At 46.7% G+C, this 18,051-nt stretch overlaps 1 protein-coding gene across 2 annotated transcripts in view; it reads right to left on the bottom strand.

Moving 5' to 3' along the window:
• Window positions 1-18,051, bottom strand: part of LOC106577113 (echinoderm microtubule-associated protein-like 6) — a 158,527-nt gene that overhangs the window by 34,265 nt on the left and 106,211 nt on the right. The window contains exons 28-37 of one of the 2 annotated variants that reach the window (XM_082964859.1): window positions 17,222-17,236; window positions 13,065-13,143; window positions 12,697-12,826; window positions 12,473-12,571; window positions 11,568-11,741; window positions 11,188-11,396; window positions 9,657-9,814; window positions 8,913-9,027; window positions 8,416-8,604; window positions 8,016-8,188 (exon numbers count right to left, since the gene is read on the bottom strand). In XM_082964859.1, the coding sequence (XP_082820985.1) occupies window positions 8,016-8,188; window positions 8,416-8,604; window positions 8,913-9,027; window positions 9,657-9,814; window positions 11,188-11,396; window positions 11,568-11,741; window positions 12,473-12,571; window positions 12,697-12,826; window positions 13,065-13,143; window positions 17,222-17,236 (1,341 nt within the window). The remainder of the gene's footprint in view (window positions 1-8,015; window positions 8,189-8,415; window positions 8,605-8,912; window positions 9,028-9,656; window positions 9,815-11,187; window positions 11,397-11,567; window positions 11,742-12,472; window positions 12,572-12,696; window positions 12,827-13,064; window positions 13,144-17,221; window positions 17,237-18,051) is intronic. The other variant, XM_014154859.3, reaches the window with a different exon arrangement.

An 18,051-nucleotide genomic window follows, 5' to 3' on the forward strand; every position in this document is an offset into this window, starting at 1 on the left:
GATGTGGACATGAAGCTAGGATTAGGGCTGATGCTAGGTTTAGTTACTGCCAGGATGTGGACATGAAGCTATGGTTAGGACTGATAATCGGGTTAGAACTGATGCTAGGGTTAGTTACTGCCAGGATGTGGACATGAAGGTAGGGTTAGGGCTGAGCTAGGGTTAGTTACTGCCAGGATGTGGACATGAAGCTAGGGGTAGGGCTGATGCTAGGGTTAGTTACTGCCAGGATGTGGACATGAAGCTAGGGTTAGGGCTGATGCTAGGGTTAGTTACTGCCAGGATGTGGACATGAAGCTAGGGTTAGGGCTGATGCTAGGGTTAGTTACTGCCAGGATGTGGACATGAAGCTAGGGTTAGGGCTGATGCTAGGGTTACTGCCAGGATGTAGACATGAAGCTAGGATTAGGACTGATGCTAGGGTTACTGCCAGGATGTGGACATGAAGGTAGGGTTAGGGCTGATGCTAGGGTCAGGACTGATGCTAGGGTTAGTTACTGCCAGGATGTGGACATGAAGCTAGGGTTAGGGCTGATGCTAGGGTTACTGCCAGGATGTGGACATGAAGCTAGGGTTAGGGTTGATGCTAGGGTTAGGACTGATGCTAGGGTTAGTTACTGCCAGGATGTGGACATGAAGCTAGGATAAGGGGTGATGCTAGGGTTAGTTGCTGCCAGGATGTGGACATGAGGCTAGGATTAGGGCTGATGCTAGGGTTACTGCCAGGATGTGGACATGAAGGTAGGGTTAGGGCTGATGCTAGGGTTAGGACTCATGCTAGGGTTAGTTACTGCCAGGATGTGGACATGAAGCTAGGATTAGGGCTGATGCTAGGGTTACTGCCAGGATGTGGACATGAAGGTAGGGTTAGGGCTGATGCTAGGGTTACTGCCAGGATGTGGACATGAAGGTAGGGTTAGGACTGATGCTAGGGTTAGGACTGATGCTAGGGTTAGTTACTGCCAGGATGTGGACATGAAGCTAGGGTTAGGACTGATGCTAGGGTTACTGCCAGGATGTGGACATGATGCTAGGGTTAGGGCTGAGCTAGGGTTAGTTACTGCCAGGATATGGACATGATGCTAGGGTTAGGACTGATGCTAGGGTTACTGCCAGGATGTGGACATGAAGCTAGGGTTAGGGCTGAGCTAGGGTTAGTTACTGCCAGGATGTGGACATGATGCTAGGGTTAGGGCTGATGCTAGGGTTAGTTACTGCCAGGATGTGGACATGAAGTTAGGGTTAGGGCTGATGCTAGGGTTAGGACTGATGCTAGGGTTAGTTACTGCCAGGATGTGGACATGAAGCTATAGTTAGGGCTGATGCTAGGGTTAGGACTGATGCTAGGGTTAGTTACTGCCAGGATTGGGACATGAAGCTAGGGTTAGGACTGATGCTAGGATTACTGCCAGGATGTGGACCTGAAGGTAGGGTAGGGACTGATGCTAGGGTTAGGGCTGATGCTAGGGTTACTGCCAGGATGTGGACATGAAGCTAGGGTTAGGGCTGATGCTAGGGTTAGGACTGATGCTAGGGTTACTGCCAGGATGTGGACATGAAGGTAGGGTTAGGGCTGATGCTAGGGTTACTGCCAGGATGTGGACATGAAGGTAGGGTTAGGGCTGATGCTAGGGTTAGGGCTGATGCTAGGGTTAGTTACTGCCAGGATGTGGACATGAAGCTAGGGTTAGGGCTGATGCTAGGGTTAGGACTGATGCTAGGGTTAGTTACTGCCAGGATGTGGACATGACGGTAGGGTTAGGACTGATGCTAGGGTTACTGCCAGGATGTGGACATGAAGCTATGGTTAGGGCTGATGCTAGGGTTAGGACTGATGCTAGGGTTAGTTACTGCCAGGATGTGGACATGAAGCTAGGGTTAGGGCTGATAGTAGGGTTAGGACTGATGCTAGGGTTAGGACTGATGCTAGGTTTACTGCCTTGATGTGGACATGAAGCTAGGATTAGGGCTGATGCTAGGTTTAGTTACTGCCAGGATGTGGACATGAAGCTAGGGGTAGGGCTGATGCTAGGGTTAGTTACTGCCAGGATGTGGACATGAAGCTAGGGTTAGGGCTGAGCTAGGGTTAGTTACTGCCAGGATGTGGACATGAAGCTAGGGTTAGGGCTGATGCTAGGGTTAGTTACTGCCAGGATGTGGACATGAAGCTAGGGTTAGGGCTGATGCTAGGGTTACTGCCAGGATGTGGACATGAAGCTAGGGTTAGGACTGATGCTAGGGTTACTGCCAGGATGTGGACATGAGCTAGGTTAGGCTGATGCTAGGTTAGGCTGATGCTAGGGTTAGTTACTGCCAGGATGTGGACATGAAGCTAGGGTTAGGCTGATGCTAGGGTACTGCCAGGATGTGGACATGAAGTTAGGGTTAGGGATGCTACTGCCAGGATGTGGACATGAAGGTAGGGTTAGGGCTGATGCTAGGGTTAGGACTGATGCTAGGGTTAGTTACTGCCAGGATGTGGACATGAAGCTAGGGTAAGGGCTGATGCTAGGGTTACTGCCAGGATGTGGACATGAAGGTAGGGTTACTGCCAGGATGTGGACATGAAGGTAGGGTTAGGACTGATGCTAGGGTTAGGACTGATGCTAGGGTTAGTTACTGCCAGGATGTGGACATGAAGCTAGGGGAAGGGCTGATGCTAGGGTTACTGCCTGTACTGGACAGGAGGTAGGGTAGGACATGAAGCTAGGGTTACTGCCAGGATGTGGACATGAAGCTAGGGTTAGGGCTGATGCTAGGGTTAGTTACTGCCAGGATGTGGACATGAAGGTAGGGTTAGGGCTGATGCTAGGGTTACTGCCAGGATGTGGACATGAAGCTAGGGTTAGGACTGATGTCTAGGGTTACTGCCAGGATGTGGACATGAAGGTAGGGTTAGGACTGATGCTAGGGTTACTGCCAGGATGTGGACATGAAGGCTAGGGGTTAGGGCTGATGCTAGGGTTAGTTACTGCCAGGATGTGGACATGAAGCTAGGGTTAGGGCTGATGCTAGGGTTAGTTACTGCCAGGATGTGGACATGAAGTTAGGGTTAGGGCTGATGCTAGGGTTACTGCCAGGATGTGGACATGAAGCTAGGGTTAGGGCTGATGCTAGGGTTAGGACTGATGCTAGGGTTAGTTACTGCCAGGATATGGACATGATGCTAGGGTGAGGGCTGATGCTAGGGTTAGTTACTGCCAGGATGTGGACATGACGCTAGGGTTAGGGCTGATGCTAGGGTTAGGACTGATACTAGGGTTAGTTACTGCCAGGATGTGGACATGAAGCTAGGGTTAGGGCTGATGCTAGGGTTAGTTACTGCCAGGATGTGGACATGAAGCTATGGTTTGGGCTGATGCTAGGGTTAGGACTGATGCTAGGGTTAGTTACTGCCAGGATGTGGACATGAAGCTAGGGTTAGGACTGATGCTAGGGTTACTGCCAGGATGTGGACATGAAGGTAGGGTTAGGACTGATGCTAGGGTTACTGCCAGGATGTGGACATGAAGGTAGGGTTAGGGCTGATGCTAGGGTTACTGCCAGGATGTGGACATGAAGGTAGGGTTAGGACTGATGCTAGGGTTACTGCCAGGATGTGGACATGAAGGTAGGGTTAGGACTGATGCTAGGGTTACTGCCAGGATGTGGACATGAAGGTAGGGTTAGGACTGATGCTAGGGTTAGGACTGATGCTAGGGTTAGTTACTGCCAGGATGTGGACATGAAGTTAGGGTTAGGGCTGATGCTAGGGTTAGGACTGATGCTAGGGTTAGTTACTGCCAGGATGTGGACATGAAGGTAGGGTTAGGGCTGATGCTAGGGTTAGGACTGATGCTAGGGTTAGTTACTGCCAGGATGTGGACATGAAGCTAGGATTAGGGCTGATGCTAGGGTTACTGCCAGGATGTGGACATGAAGGTAGGGTTAGGGCTGATGCTAGGGTTAGTTACTGCCAGGATGTGGACATGAAGTTAGGGTTAGGGCTGATGCTAGGGTTAGTTACTGCCAGGATGTGGACATGAAGCTAGGGTTAGGACTGATGCTAGGGTTACTGCCAGGATGTGAACATGAAGGTAGGGTTAGGACTGATGCTAGGGTTACTGCCAGGATGTGGACATGATAGCTAGGGGTTAGGACTGATGCTAGGGTTAGTTACTGCCAGGATATGGACATGAAGCTAGGGTTAGGGCTGATGCTAGGGTTACTGCCAGGATGTGGACATGAAGGTAGGGTTAGGACTGATGCTAGGGTTAGTTACTGCCAGGATATGGACATGAAGCTATGGTTAGGGCTGATGCTAGGGTTAGGACTGATGCTAGGGTTAGTTACTGCCAGGATATGGACATGACGCTAGGGTTAGGGCTGATGCTAGGGTTACTGCCAGGATGTGGACCTGAAGGTAGGGTAGGACTGATGCTAGGGTTAGTTACTGCCAGGATGTGGACATGAAGCTAGGGTTAGGGCTGATGCTAGGGTTAGGACTGATGCTAGGGTTACTGCCAGGATGTGGACATGAAGCTAGGTTAGGGCTGATGCTAGGGTTAGTTACTGCCAGGATGTGGACAGGAAGCTAGGATTAGGACTGATGCTAGGGTTAGTTACTGCCAGGATGTGGACATGAAGCTAGGGTTAGGACTGATGCTAGGGTTAGTTACTGCCAGGATGTGGACATGAAGCTAGGGTTAGGGTTGATGCTAGGGTTAGGACTGATGCTAGGGTTAGTTACTGCCAGGATGTGGACATGAAGCTAGGGTTAGGACTGATGCTAGGGTTAGTTACTGCCAGGATGTGGACATGAAGCTAGGGTTAGGGTTGATGCTAGGGTTAGGGCTGATGCTAGGGTTAGTTACTGCCAGGATGTGGACATGACTAGATGCTAGGGTTACTGCCAGGATGTGGACATGAAGGTAGGGTTAGGGCTGATGCTAGGGTTACTGACAGGATGTGGACATGAAGGAAGGGTTAGGGCTGATGCTAGGGTTAGGACTGATGCTAGGGTTAGTTACTGCCAGGATGTGGACATGAAGCTAGGGTTAGGGCTGATGCTAGGGTTACTGCCAGGATGTGGACATGAAGGTAGGGTAAGGGCTGATGCTAGGGTTACTGCCAGGATGTGGACATGAAGGTAGGGTTAGGGCTGATGCTAGGGTTAGTTACTGCCAGGATGTGGACATGAAGGTAGGGTTAGGACTGATGCTAGGGTTAGGACTGATGCTCGGGTTAGTTACTGCCAGGATGTGGACATGAAGCTAGGTGTAGGGCTGATGCTAGGGTCTAGGATCTGCTAGGGTTAGTTACTGCCAGGATGTGGACATGAAGGTAGGGTTAGGGCTGACTGCTAGGGTTAGGACTGATGCTAGGGTTAGTTACTGCCAGGATGTGGACATGAAGGTAGGGTTAGGGCTGATGCTAGGGTTACTGCCAGGATGTGGACATGAAGCTAGGATTAGGACTGATGCTAGGGTTACTGCCAGGATGTGGACATGAAGGTAGGGTTAGGACTGATGCTAGGGTTACTGCCAGGATGTGGACATGAAGTTAGGGTTAGGGCTGATGCTAGGTAGGGTTAGTTACTGCCAGGATGTGGACATGAAGCTAGGGTTAGGACTGATGCTAGGGTTAGTTACTGCCAGGATGTGGACATGAAGGTAGGGTTAGGGCTGATGCTAGGGTTACTGCCAGGATGTGGACCTGAAGGTAGGGTAGGGCTGAGCTAGGGTTAGTTACTGCCAGGATGTGGACATGATGCTAGGGTTAGGGCTGATGCTAGGGTTAGGACTGATGCTAGGGTTAGTTACTGCCAGGATGTGGACATGAAGCTAGGGTGTAGGGCTGATGCTAGGGTTAGTTACTGCCAGGATGTGGACATGACGCTAGGGTTAGGGCTGATGCTAGGGTTAGGACTGATGCTAGGGTTAGTTACTGCCAGGATGTGGACATGAAGCTAGGGTTAGGGCTGATGCTAGGGTTAGTTACTGCCAGGATGTGGACATGAAGCTATGGTTAGGGCTGATGCTAGGGTTAGGACTGATGCTAGGGTTAGTTACTGCCAGGATGTGGACATGAAGCTAGGGTTAGGACTGATGCTAGGGTTACTGCCAGGATGTGGACATGAAGCTAGGGTTAGGGCTGAGCTAGGGTTAGTTACTGCCAGGATGTGGACATGAAGCTAGGGTTAGGGCTGATGCTAGGGTTAGTTACTGCCAGGATGTGGACATGAAGCTAGGGTTAGGGCTGATGCTAGGGTTAGTTACTGCCAGGATGTGGACATGAAGCTAGGGTTACTGCCAGGATTTGGACATGAAGTTAGGGTTAGGGCTGAGCTAGGGTTAGTTACTGCCAGGATGTGGACATGAAGCTAGGGTTAGGGCTGATGCTAGGGTTAGTTACTGCCAGGATGTGGACATGACGCTAGGGTTAGGGCTGATGCTAGGGTTAGGACTGATGCTAGGGTTAGTTACTGCCAGGATGTGGACATGAAGCTAGGGTTAGGGCTGATGCTAGGGTTAGGACTGATGCTAGGGTTAGTTACTGCCAGGATGTGGACATGAAGCTATGGTTAGGGCTGATGCTAGGGTTAGGACTGATGCTAGGGTTAGTTACTGCCAGGATGTGGACATGAAGCTATGGTTTGGGCTGATGCTAGGGTTAGGACTGATGCTAGGGTTAGTTACTGCCAGGATGTGGACATGAAGCTAGGGTTAGGACAGATGCTAGGGTTACTGCCAGGATGTGGACATGAAGGTAGGGTTAGGACTGATGCTAGGGTTACTGCCAGGATGTGGACATGAAGGTAGGGTTAGGGTTGATGCTAGGGTTACTGCCAGGATGTGGACATGAAGGTAGGGTTAGGACTGATGCTAGGGTTAGTTACTGCCAGGATGTGGACATGAAGCGTAGGGTTGGACATGAAGTAGGGTTAGGGCTGATGCTAGGGTTAGTTACTGCCAGGATGTGGACATGAAGGTAGGGTTAGGGCTGATGCTACGGTTACTGCCAGGATGTGGACATGAAGCTAGGGTTAGGGCTGATGCTAGGGTTAGTTACTGCCAGGATGTGGACATGAAGCTAGGGTTAGGACTGATGCTAGGGTTACTGCCAGGATGTGAACATGAAGGTAGGGTTAGGACTGATGCTAGGGTTACTGCCAGGATGTGGACATGAAGCTAGGGGTAGGGCTGAGCTAGGGTTAGTTACTGCCAGGATATGGACATGAAGCTAGGGTTAGGGCTGATGCTAGGGTTAGGACTGATGCTAGGGGTTACTGCCAGGATATGGACATGACGCTAGGGTTAGGGCTGATGCTAGGGTTAGTTACTGCCAGGATGTGGACATGAAGTTAGGGTTAGGGCTGATGCTAGGGTTAGTTACTGCCAGGATATGGACATGAAGCTAGGGTTAGGGCTGATGCTAGGGTTAGGACTGATGCTAGGGTTAGTTACTGCCAGGATATGGACATGAAGCTAGGGTTAGGGCTGATGCTAGGGGTTACTGCCAGGATGTGGACATGAAGGTAGGGTTAGGGCTGATGCTAGGTTTAGTTACTGCCAGGATGTGGACATGAAGCTAGGGTTAGGGCTGATGCTAGGGTTAGGACTGATGCTAGGGTTAGTTACTGCCAGGATGTGGACATGAAGCTAGGGTTAGGACTGATGCTAGGGTTACTGCCAGGATGTGGACATGAAGGTAGGGTTAGGACTGATGCTAGGGCTACTGCCAGGATGTGGACATGAAGGTAGGGCTAGGGTTGATGCTAGGGTTACTGCCAGGATGTGGACATGAAGGTAGGGTTAGGACTGATGGTAGGGTTAGGACTGATGCTCGGGTTAGTTACTGCCAGGATGTGGACATGAAGCTAGGGTTAGGGCTGATGCTAGGGTTACTGCCAGGATGTGGACATGAAGCTAGAGTTAGGGCTGAGCTAGGGTTAGTTACTGCCAGGATGTAGACATGAAGCTAGGGTGAGGGCTGATGCTAGGGTTAGTTACTGCCAGGATGTGGACAGTTCTTACCTGATGTCCTGTATGGCAGCACTGCGGTCTCGTTTCTTCCCCCACATCTTGAGTGAGTTGGTGAGGAGGATGATGAACTCCCCATTCTTCATACCCACAGACACCATCTCCCCATCGGGACTGTAGCTGGCACACTTGGCTGGATGGCCCAGGCTCACCTTGTTCAGCAGTTTCTAGCAGGGAAACGGACGCAGGGTTGTAGACAACAAAACATGCCATTCAACGGTTAACTAAATTCACGTGCAAAGGAAACCAAGAACACAAACCTATTTACACACAGATTTGAGATGCAAAAAAGTTGTTTCTGCAATAAATCAATTAAGACATTCAATGTAAGTTCAAACGCAACTTCATAACTCAGCAGACCATTGGAACCACATAGTATTTATTTGTGCTGTACCTTGTCGGCCAGGTCCCATATGCGGATGGTGCTGTCGTCGCTAGTGGAGATGAACAGGTCTTTAGAGGGGTGGGTGGCCAGGCCCCAGATCTCGCCCTGCATGTGACCGTTGATCAGGATGTTGGACGCAGCGTTCTTCTCTCCCACCTCAATGATCTCACCATCCTTTGTACCTACCAATATCTTACCCTGGTAGACAGGGACACAAGAAGGTTACTGTTTTTAACCCTTCAGAACCCTAGCTATAGACTTAGGGCTTGCTTCAATCCGGATCGCTAAGAGCATCTGCTAAATGACTAAAATATTATAGAAATATATATGATATTCAATTAAAATATATATATATATATATATATATATATATATATATATAACATTGCGACAGTACATTTATTTCCGAAAGGATTGTTCAGGGAGTTTCTTTAAGGTTAAACATCTGCTGTAGACATGCTCAAAGTCTCTTTCACTGATGTGTGCCCTGGCTGTGCTGAACTCACCTTTCCCCGACAGACGGACCTCACACACTCAACAGTTTGGCCCGTCTCCAGCTGAAACGCTCGGCAACGCTTCATCTCCTGGTCCCACAGTTTCACTGCACCGCCCTCCTTTGTACTGAAAAAGTGCATGCACGCACACACACACACACACACGCATGCAAACACACCATCATAATCATCAATGTATCATCATCATAGAGGATAGAGGGTTAACCGAGATTCAGAACTATTCTTAATGTAATCCAATGGAATTCCAGATGTGATTTTTGGTGCTAGTGTGTCTCGTTACTTTAGGTGGGATTAATGGTGTTGTCTCAAGTAGGTCAGTGTTATAAAGATATCATTCTGATTGTCAGTGGTCTTGGCAGCAGGTAGCCTAGCGGTTAAACGAATACTTCCCCTGAGTCCGATGAACTAGTGGATACCATTTTTATGTCTGTCTCTGTGTCCAGTATGAAGGAAGTTAGTTAGGTAGTTAGTGTAATGACTGGAAGTCTATGAATATCTACTAGCATACTGGTAGAAAAATGGCCTCATTGCCAAAATATCCCTTTAAGAGCGTTGGGCCAGTAACCGAAAGGTCACTGTTTCAAATCCCTGAGCTGACTAGGTGAAAAGTCGGTCAATGTACCCTTGAGCAAGGCACCTAACCCTAATTTCTCCTGTAAGTCGCTCTGGATAAGAGCGTCTGACAAATGACTAAAATGTAAACTGTAAATGGTCATGCAGCAGTACGGTACTCACGGTCTCTCCTTGCCCCCTGTGACGATGAGGCCGTCCCTCAGTGTGGTGTACATGGTGAACACTGGCCCGGTGTGGGCTTTAGCCACGACACGAAGCAGGAAGTGGTCTCTCCACACGTACACATCCCCATTTATAGCACCTGTGAATGTTAGGTTATTCTGGAGGAAGAGAAACCACAGCTCAGGATCACGAAACCGTTTAATGTATCTCTGAAATGAATTACTACCCATTAGGGTAGACTTAACCTGTTGGGGCTAGGGGGCAGTATTGAGAATTTTGAAAAAAATATGTGCCCATTTTTAACTGCCTCCTACACCAACTCAGAAGCTAGAATATGCATATTATTGTTCAGGTTTGGATAGAAAACACTCTGAATTTTCTAAAACTGTTTGAATGGTGTCTGTAAGTATAACAGAACTCATATGGCAGTCAAAACCCTGAGACAAATTCTGACAGGAAGTGGATACCTGATGTGTTGAATTACCTTTAAGCCTATGCCATTGAAACACACAGGGGTTTATTAATCTTTGAGCACTTCCTATGGCTTCCACTAAAAAAGGCACTAATGATTTATGCTATACAACGTTTGACATGTTTGAACGAACGTAAATATTTTTTTCCCCCTCGTTTATGAAGACAAGTCCGGCGGGCATAGATCATGTGCTAACAACACGGAGCTTTTTGGACATAAATTATGAGCTTTTTCGAACAAAACTACATTTGTTATGGACCTGGGATTCCTGCAAGTGACATCTGATGAAGAGAATCAAAGGTAATGGATTATTTACATAGTATTTTCGATTTTAGATCTCTCCAACATGGCGGTTAGTCTGTATCGCAAAGCGTATTTTTCTGGGCGCAGTGCTCAGATTTTTGCAAAGTGTGATTTCCCAGTAAGGTTATTTTTAAATCTGGCAATCCGGTTGCGTTCAAGAGAGATGTAAATCTATAATTCTTTGAATGACAATATAATATTTTACCAATGTTTTCGAATAGTAATTATTTAATTTGTTGTGCTGATTGACTGGCGGTTATTGGAGGGAAACGATTTCCTCAACATCAATGCCATAGTAAAACGCTATTTTTGGATATAAATATGAACTTGATAGAACAAAAAATGCATGTATTGTCTAACATAATGTCCTAGGAGTGTCATCTGATGGAGATTGTCAAAGGTTAGTGCATCATTTTAGCTGGTTTTCTGCTTTTGGTGACGCCTGTCTTTGAATTGACAAAACATTACACACAGCTATTGTCAATGTACTCTCCTAACATAATCTAACTTTATGCTTTCGCCGTAAAGCCTTTTTGAAATCGGACAACGTGGTTAGATTAAGGAGATGTTTATCTTTCAAAGGGTGTAAGATAGTTGTATGTTTGAGAAATCTGAATTATGACATTTAATTGTTTTCAAATTTGGCGCTCTTGATATTTCACCTGTTGTTGATAGGGTGTACCAGGGGTGGGACGCTTGCGTCCCACATAGCCCATAGAGGTTAAGAGTTTAGTGTCAAATTCTGTCGATACTCACCGCACCAAAGGCCACAGACAACATGGTCTGCATCCTGCCGTCCTCCACTGAGCCCACCACTCCCTTCTTATACATGAGAGAGCCTCCAGCCAGTGTCCAGAACTTGATGTGCTTGATCCCAACAGACACGAACTGAGAGTCGGAGTCTGGCCGGAACTCAACTACGAAGATCCTGTCTGGATGGCCACCTTTACTGGTCACTTTAGCACCTGGACAGGGGAACCCACACAAGCACAAACACTCCTATGACCTGCTATTTACAGTTACAGAGTGATATCTAACAACATTGTTAGGATTAGCGATCCCAAAAATGCCCAGACCAATCTAAGCTGTAGCCTACCACCATCTCAGTGAATATTACCAGGGTCAGAATGGCTCACCTTCCTGCCAGCGCCACACAGTGATCGTGTGTTCAGGCTCCACCCCCACAGAGAGCAGCAGCTTTCCCGTGGCGCTGAAGTTGACGTAGCCCACCCCCTTGGCGTGAGAGCAGCGCAGGATGGACAGCGTCTGTTTACTCATGGCGTCCCACACGTGGATGGAGGGAGTGGTGCCTGGAGCACAGAGAAAACCACCATAGTCTGATCCAGTATACAAGGCAACAGTATGGAGCAGTCCAGGGCAATTGATTGGCTGTATTATAGTACTGGGTAAAAAAGGTCAGAAAAGTAGGGTTGAATACAGAGGGATAACTACTGGAGGATAGAAAACACAGGACAGGCCACTGGGAAACTGCAGGAGAACAGCAATAAGAGGGTAAACCTATAGGGGTGGTTTCCCTGACATAGATTAAGATTTTTTTTCTCATTGAGCTTGCTTTTTTATTGCAGGACTGGGATTTATCTGTGTCCGGGAAACCGGCCCATAGGTATAGTAACTGAAGGGCACACTGTAAAGGTCAATCTGGACGGGGGGGTTTACCTGGCAGGTCTGTCACTTCACCTGTGGTGTGTGAGCGATGGGAAATTAGGCAACAAAAGAACAAATGAAATCTAAAGTGAGTGCCTTCTCAGATGCTGCTGAGGGCCATGATATTAAGCACCAATAAAAACTAATTCTAGCAACAAACAAAATTAAAACGTGTCAATGCAGATTGAACAGGTCCTCAACAAAGTCCCAGAAAAATGCTAAGATAAGGCTAAACATGGGCATTCAATATCTCTCTCGCTCTCATATGCCCACACTCAGCCCACACACCAATGCTATTGATAAGTACATGCAAAATACGTAAATGCATAACCACAATAAAATAAAACATGTTCATTCACTGCAGTACAGTACATACCAATCTGTCCTGTAGCGATGACATTTTTGTATTTAGGATGTTGATTGACGGTCAAACAGAGGATGTCATCTGTATGCTCCAAGTAGAAACTCTGAGTCCCTGAGGAAAAATAGCATTAAAACACAGAGTTCATCTTCATCTTATCATGTACACGCCTTTGAAAATCACAAGCCCTGATGTCAATATTGAGTACGGTATCTGAAAGTGACAACACGTAGCTGTACCAGTGGAGAGGCTGTGCACCATGGCCGTGGCTGCTGTGTGGAAGACGATGTCGGCGCCGTCGTTGAGGTAGTGAAGGTTGTTACGACAATCGAAGCCCCTGAATCCAAACACATGGTCCAAAACCAGGTCCTGGAAGTACACACATCACCGACCAATCACATCCCACAGCGCACCAAACGTACCCAACAATGGTTCATAAAAAAAATTAAACGGTTAGAAATGTAACAAGACACAAGCATTTCGCTACACCCGCAATAACATCTGCAAAATATGTGTATGTGACCAATAAAATTTGATTTTGTAACATTGTGTTGAGTATGACATCAAAGTTATTCAGAGTTAACATCAACACCACTGTGAGACAAACCTCGACAAGCTTATTCTTTTTGGTGATATTGTTCTTCTGCAGCTTCTCTGGTTGGGGAGCAGCTCGACTAACAGGTGGCCTGCAGTGAGTAAACAGATAGTACTGCCTCACACAGTAGATATATTGGATAGATACAGTATATTAACATGTGTACCACAGAGCTAAGTCGTGTTTTCTCAGAGCAATTTCATTACAGGGCACAGCAATGCCACATTAAGGATAGATTAGACCAAGTTATAAAATATCTCTCTAGTCTGACATGAGAGAGATAGAAACAAATAAAGAAAGAAAAAAGAGAGTGTGAGAAAGAAAATATCTATGTACTAAACTACAGCTTGAGGAACTCAGAAAGTACAAAACAGCTGCAATAAGTCATATCCCTCTGAATAGAAACCTTGTTAAGCATGGCTACAGTACATCATTGTTTGTTAATCACTCATAATAGCCTTTACTGTTTATAATACACAAATATTCAGTGTTCCTCATGAAACACACACAGTATATAACACAATATCTACAGACAGATTCAGTGCTACATAAAATGGAATAAATTGTATACATCACTGACATTTTCCTATTACATTTTCCACATGTATGAATTTTGGCCAGCCACTGCACAAATATCACCAAGGTGGGCACATCACATTCACAATGTTAACAAGCGTCAACTTTCACATAAGGATCACACCAATAACAACACATTACACCAGTTGGCTGAGGCCACATTTAACATGTATGGCAATGAGCCACAATGAGCAACAGAATACAATTCCACTCAGTCTCTGAGTCAGTTTCTAGGAGCTCTACACTGCCACCTGCAGCACATCTACCTCTGCGTCTCAGTGAGGCTTTCCCTGGATTTCCTTCTCTGTCTCCCCCTCATTGAAATTGCAGATTGCCCCTTTAAAGTGAGTGGAATTCCACTCTCCTTAAAAATGAAGTCACTGGATGTGTTGGAAAATGTGACTTCCTAGGCGGTTGGTTACCACAGTGATGTGTCCTGGCTGAGACCTGAGGTCCATGGTCACTCTCAGGGGTTAACAGACCATGTAAAACATCTGACATATCAATACTATTGATAGCTGACACAAAAGCACAGAGCCATTAAAGGAAGAATAGAAGCACTCCACACTTCCCTTTCCTACCTGGACAAAAGGAATACCTATGTGAGAATGCTGTTCATTGACTACAGCTCAGCGTTCAACACCATAGTGCCCACGAAGCTCATCACTAAGATAAGGACCCTGGGACTAAACATCTGCCTCTGCAACTGGATCCTGGACTTTCTGACGGGCCGCCCCCAGGTGGTAAGGGTAGGCAATAACACATCTGCTACGCTGATCCTCAACACTGGGGCCCCTCAGGGGTGTGTACTTAGTCCCCTCCTGTACTCCCTGTTCACCCACAATTGCGTGGCCAAACATGACTCCAACACCATCATTAAATTTGCTGACGACACAGCAGTGGTAGGCCTGATCACTGACAACGATTAGGGAGGAGGTCAGAGAACTGGCAGTGTGGTGCCAGGACAACACACTCTCCCTCAATGTGAGCAAGACAAAGGAGCTGATCGTGGACTACAGGAAAAGGAGGGCCGAACAGGCCCCTATTAACATCAACGGGGCTGTAGTGGCATCACTGCCTGGTATGGCAACTGCTCGACATCTGACCGTAAGGCGCTACAGAGGGTAGTGAGTACTGCCCAGTGCATCACTGGGGCCAAGCTTCCTGCAATCCAGGACCTATATACTAGGCGGTGTCAGAGGAAAGCCCATAAAATTGTCCGAGACTCCAGTCACCCAAGTCATAGACTGTTTTCTCTGCTACCGCACGGCAAGAGGTACCGGAGCGCCAAGTCTAGGACCAAAAGGCTCCTTAACAGCTTCTAATCCCAAGCCATAAGACTGCTGAACAATTAATCAAATGGCCACCGGACTATTACATTGACCCCCCCCTCCATTTGTTTTGTACACTGCTGCTACTCGCTGTTTATTATCTATGCATAGTCACTTCACCCCTACCTACATGTACAAATTACTTCTAACCTCAACCCCCGCACACTGACTCGGTACCGGTACCCCCTGTATATAGCCTCGTTATTGTGTTACTTTTTATTATTTTTTACTTTAGTTTATTATAAATATTTTCTTAACTCTTCTTGAACTGCACTGTTGGTTAAGAATTTTTAAGTAAGCATTTCACGGTAAGGTCTACACTTGTTGTATTCGTCACATTTGACAAATACAGTTTGATTTGATTTATTAAGTTGTTGGTCCTTAACATAGGTTGTAAAAGGTTCATGGAAATGTGTGCATGCTCCCGTGAGCACACACACTGACAGACAGTCTACACGTTAACAGGGAAACACATACTGAAGAAGACCTTGGAGGTTGAAATCCCACAGGAGGTTGAACAGTGCAATGACAATGCAGAAGCATTAGTTATACAGCACCAACACTGTGTGCAATGGCCTGGTAGAACTACAGCCGTGTCATACAAGACAAGGTTCCAGCTCACTGGCAAATTACTAGCCCAAAGGTGATAGCTGTGATCACATACATAGTTTACACTCCTTACAGCTGACAGACACTACCGTCATTCTCTGTTTGTCTGAACAGCATTTAACAAGCATTGTTTGGATGATCATGCACGGCAGGGAGCTAATATTTCCAACATCTACTTTCTCCTATTTCGTTTGGTAATCAGACTCCCTCTTCCACATGTGTTTTATCAATATTATCAGTGTCTACATGCTCTGAAGTGACTTCAATCAGCATGTCAGAGTTTAGTGTTGCCACACATAACACCGCAGAGGAAATATCTGTAGTAGTGTTGTAACTCCTAAGGACTGATTGCAACATTTTTCATGCTGAGCCAGGATTGTAGAATCATTTTAATTTATTTTAATTTAACCTTTATTTAACTAGAGAGTCAAAGAGTGACGCTGCCTAGCTCCATGTCTCTATCTAGCTCCATGTCTCTATCTGAACAAGAAAGAGAAGATGGGAAAAAAGCCCCACTGGGTGTGAAACTCTGCAGTCTGGATGCAAACATGCAGTTCTGATCAGATGGGAATGAGATGAGCTGACTGCCACCATGCAAGTACATACAGAACATCACAGAGAAACACGTGGACCTGGAGCCACAGTGTACGCACACAGCGTGATAGACACAAGTAGCCCACTTTACCTGGATCCCCTTGAGAGCAGTGGACAGAACCAAGTGAGAGGTTTAGAGGACAGGTCGGAGTCCGAGGGGACTCAGTATAACTATAAAGGCTCTATGCTCATGCAAAAAGCAACCTGGAGAGCTATTAGCCGTCATTTCTGCCTGGTGCACACCATGCTCTGGCCGTCAGCCTACTGTCAGCATGCTAGAAAGAGAGACAGCTCGAAGGAGAAGTGTGGAATGAGAGAGTGCACCAGTCTACAGAGCGATAAGGGGAGGGGCTCATACCCTGGGGTCCCTGTGCAAACTGTGCAATAGAGCTCCTATGAGAGGAGGAGGAAGGGCACAGGAAGAGAGAAATGAGTCAGTGCCTCTATCTCAACCCCCAAGGGGTTATGGGAAAACAAGGTCCTGTGATGTCTGGGGCTCCATGAGAGGGGAAGAAGAAAAGAGAGGGGGAGAGACAGAAACAGAAAGAAAGAACGGTCTCCTCCAGTATCACTTGGTAAATCATCGCTGTACTCGGAGTACTCCACAAAATAAATTGTGATACGAATGACCCAAAAGGATCTGAAATACAATGTCTTACTCATGCAGTTGACATAACGTCATATTGGCCTTATTTTGAGCAATATGAGTGATATTGAGATCCATGGGCTATGGGAGATTATGCCCATAGTCCATATAAATAGATGACTAGAAAATACAGCTGTTTCAGAACTGCTTCCTGTAGTACCATTATAGGAGATCAGTGAAAGAACAAACACTTTTGGATAAAATGTCAAGAATGTACGGTTATAAAAGGAAAAACATGGAAAATTCTGTTGGAATCGCTGGATTAAAATACCAACACAATGTACTCTATTGAATGTTAGATATTCTGCCTACACACTCAATAAAATAAAATACTCATCTCTGCACATCCAATGTATGGAAATACCACCCACATCCCATAGCTAACACAGAATGTATGCATAGGTCATACTTACTTGACAATGCCCTGCCTCCAAAGGAATGCAAGTTAAAACACAAGAGAGATATTAAAGAGATTGAACAGGATGTTAAGCACTTACAAATTTGTAACATTCTACGAATTGGAATTTGTGACATATAATACGAAATGGATTACATCATATACAATTGTCGGGGACCTGTTATGGATTGTGAGCACTACTTTTAAAACTACTGGCTGAAATTACACCTTTATAACGCATCTTTCAAAGGTAGACTCAGTGAAATGACGTTGCCACGAGCAGCACCGCAGATAATGAGATGAGCGAGACGCAAGACTTCGCTCTCACACACACAGTATCTGCGCATGTGCACGGGTTACCTTCACGCTGTTAGAGCGTGGTAGCCAGGGCACCAAAACAACTGAGAAGTTGAGCCTCGCGGTCCAATGCTCTTAGTTGTTGCAGAAATGGGCCCACTATTCTGCTTACTTTCTGAATCTACAGCATATCGCTGAGTCTACCTTGAAGTGTTTCTCAAGACAGAAGCGGGCACCAGATGGTATGGTTGTGGGGACAAATCAGCATGGTAGCCTACCATCAGGGCCAGATTACCGAACGGGCATGCAGGGTACGTGCACCGGGGCCACCGACCACTCCGGGGGGTGGGGGGGGGACGTTGTGAGCCCCCCAGATAGCATATGATAGGTTTTTCACTGGTTCATGTTCTGTAACTATTTCATGTTTCCTGTCATTCTGTGATGCTGTATAATTGGGTAAATGTTATTCTACACATTATATGAAAGAGAATGGACAAAGTCAAAGTCTTCCATACATAACAGCACTGCTATATGTGACAATAATGGAAA

This window comes from Salmo salar, chromosome 18, assembly GCF_965601325.2.
Source record: "Salmo salar chromosome 18, fSalSal1, whole genome shotgun sequence".
In the NCBI taxonomy this organism is placed as follows: domain Eukaryota; kingdom Metazoa; phylum Chordata; class Actinopteri; order Salmoniformes; family Salmonidae; genus Salmo; species Salmo salar.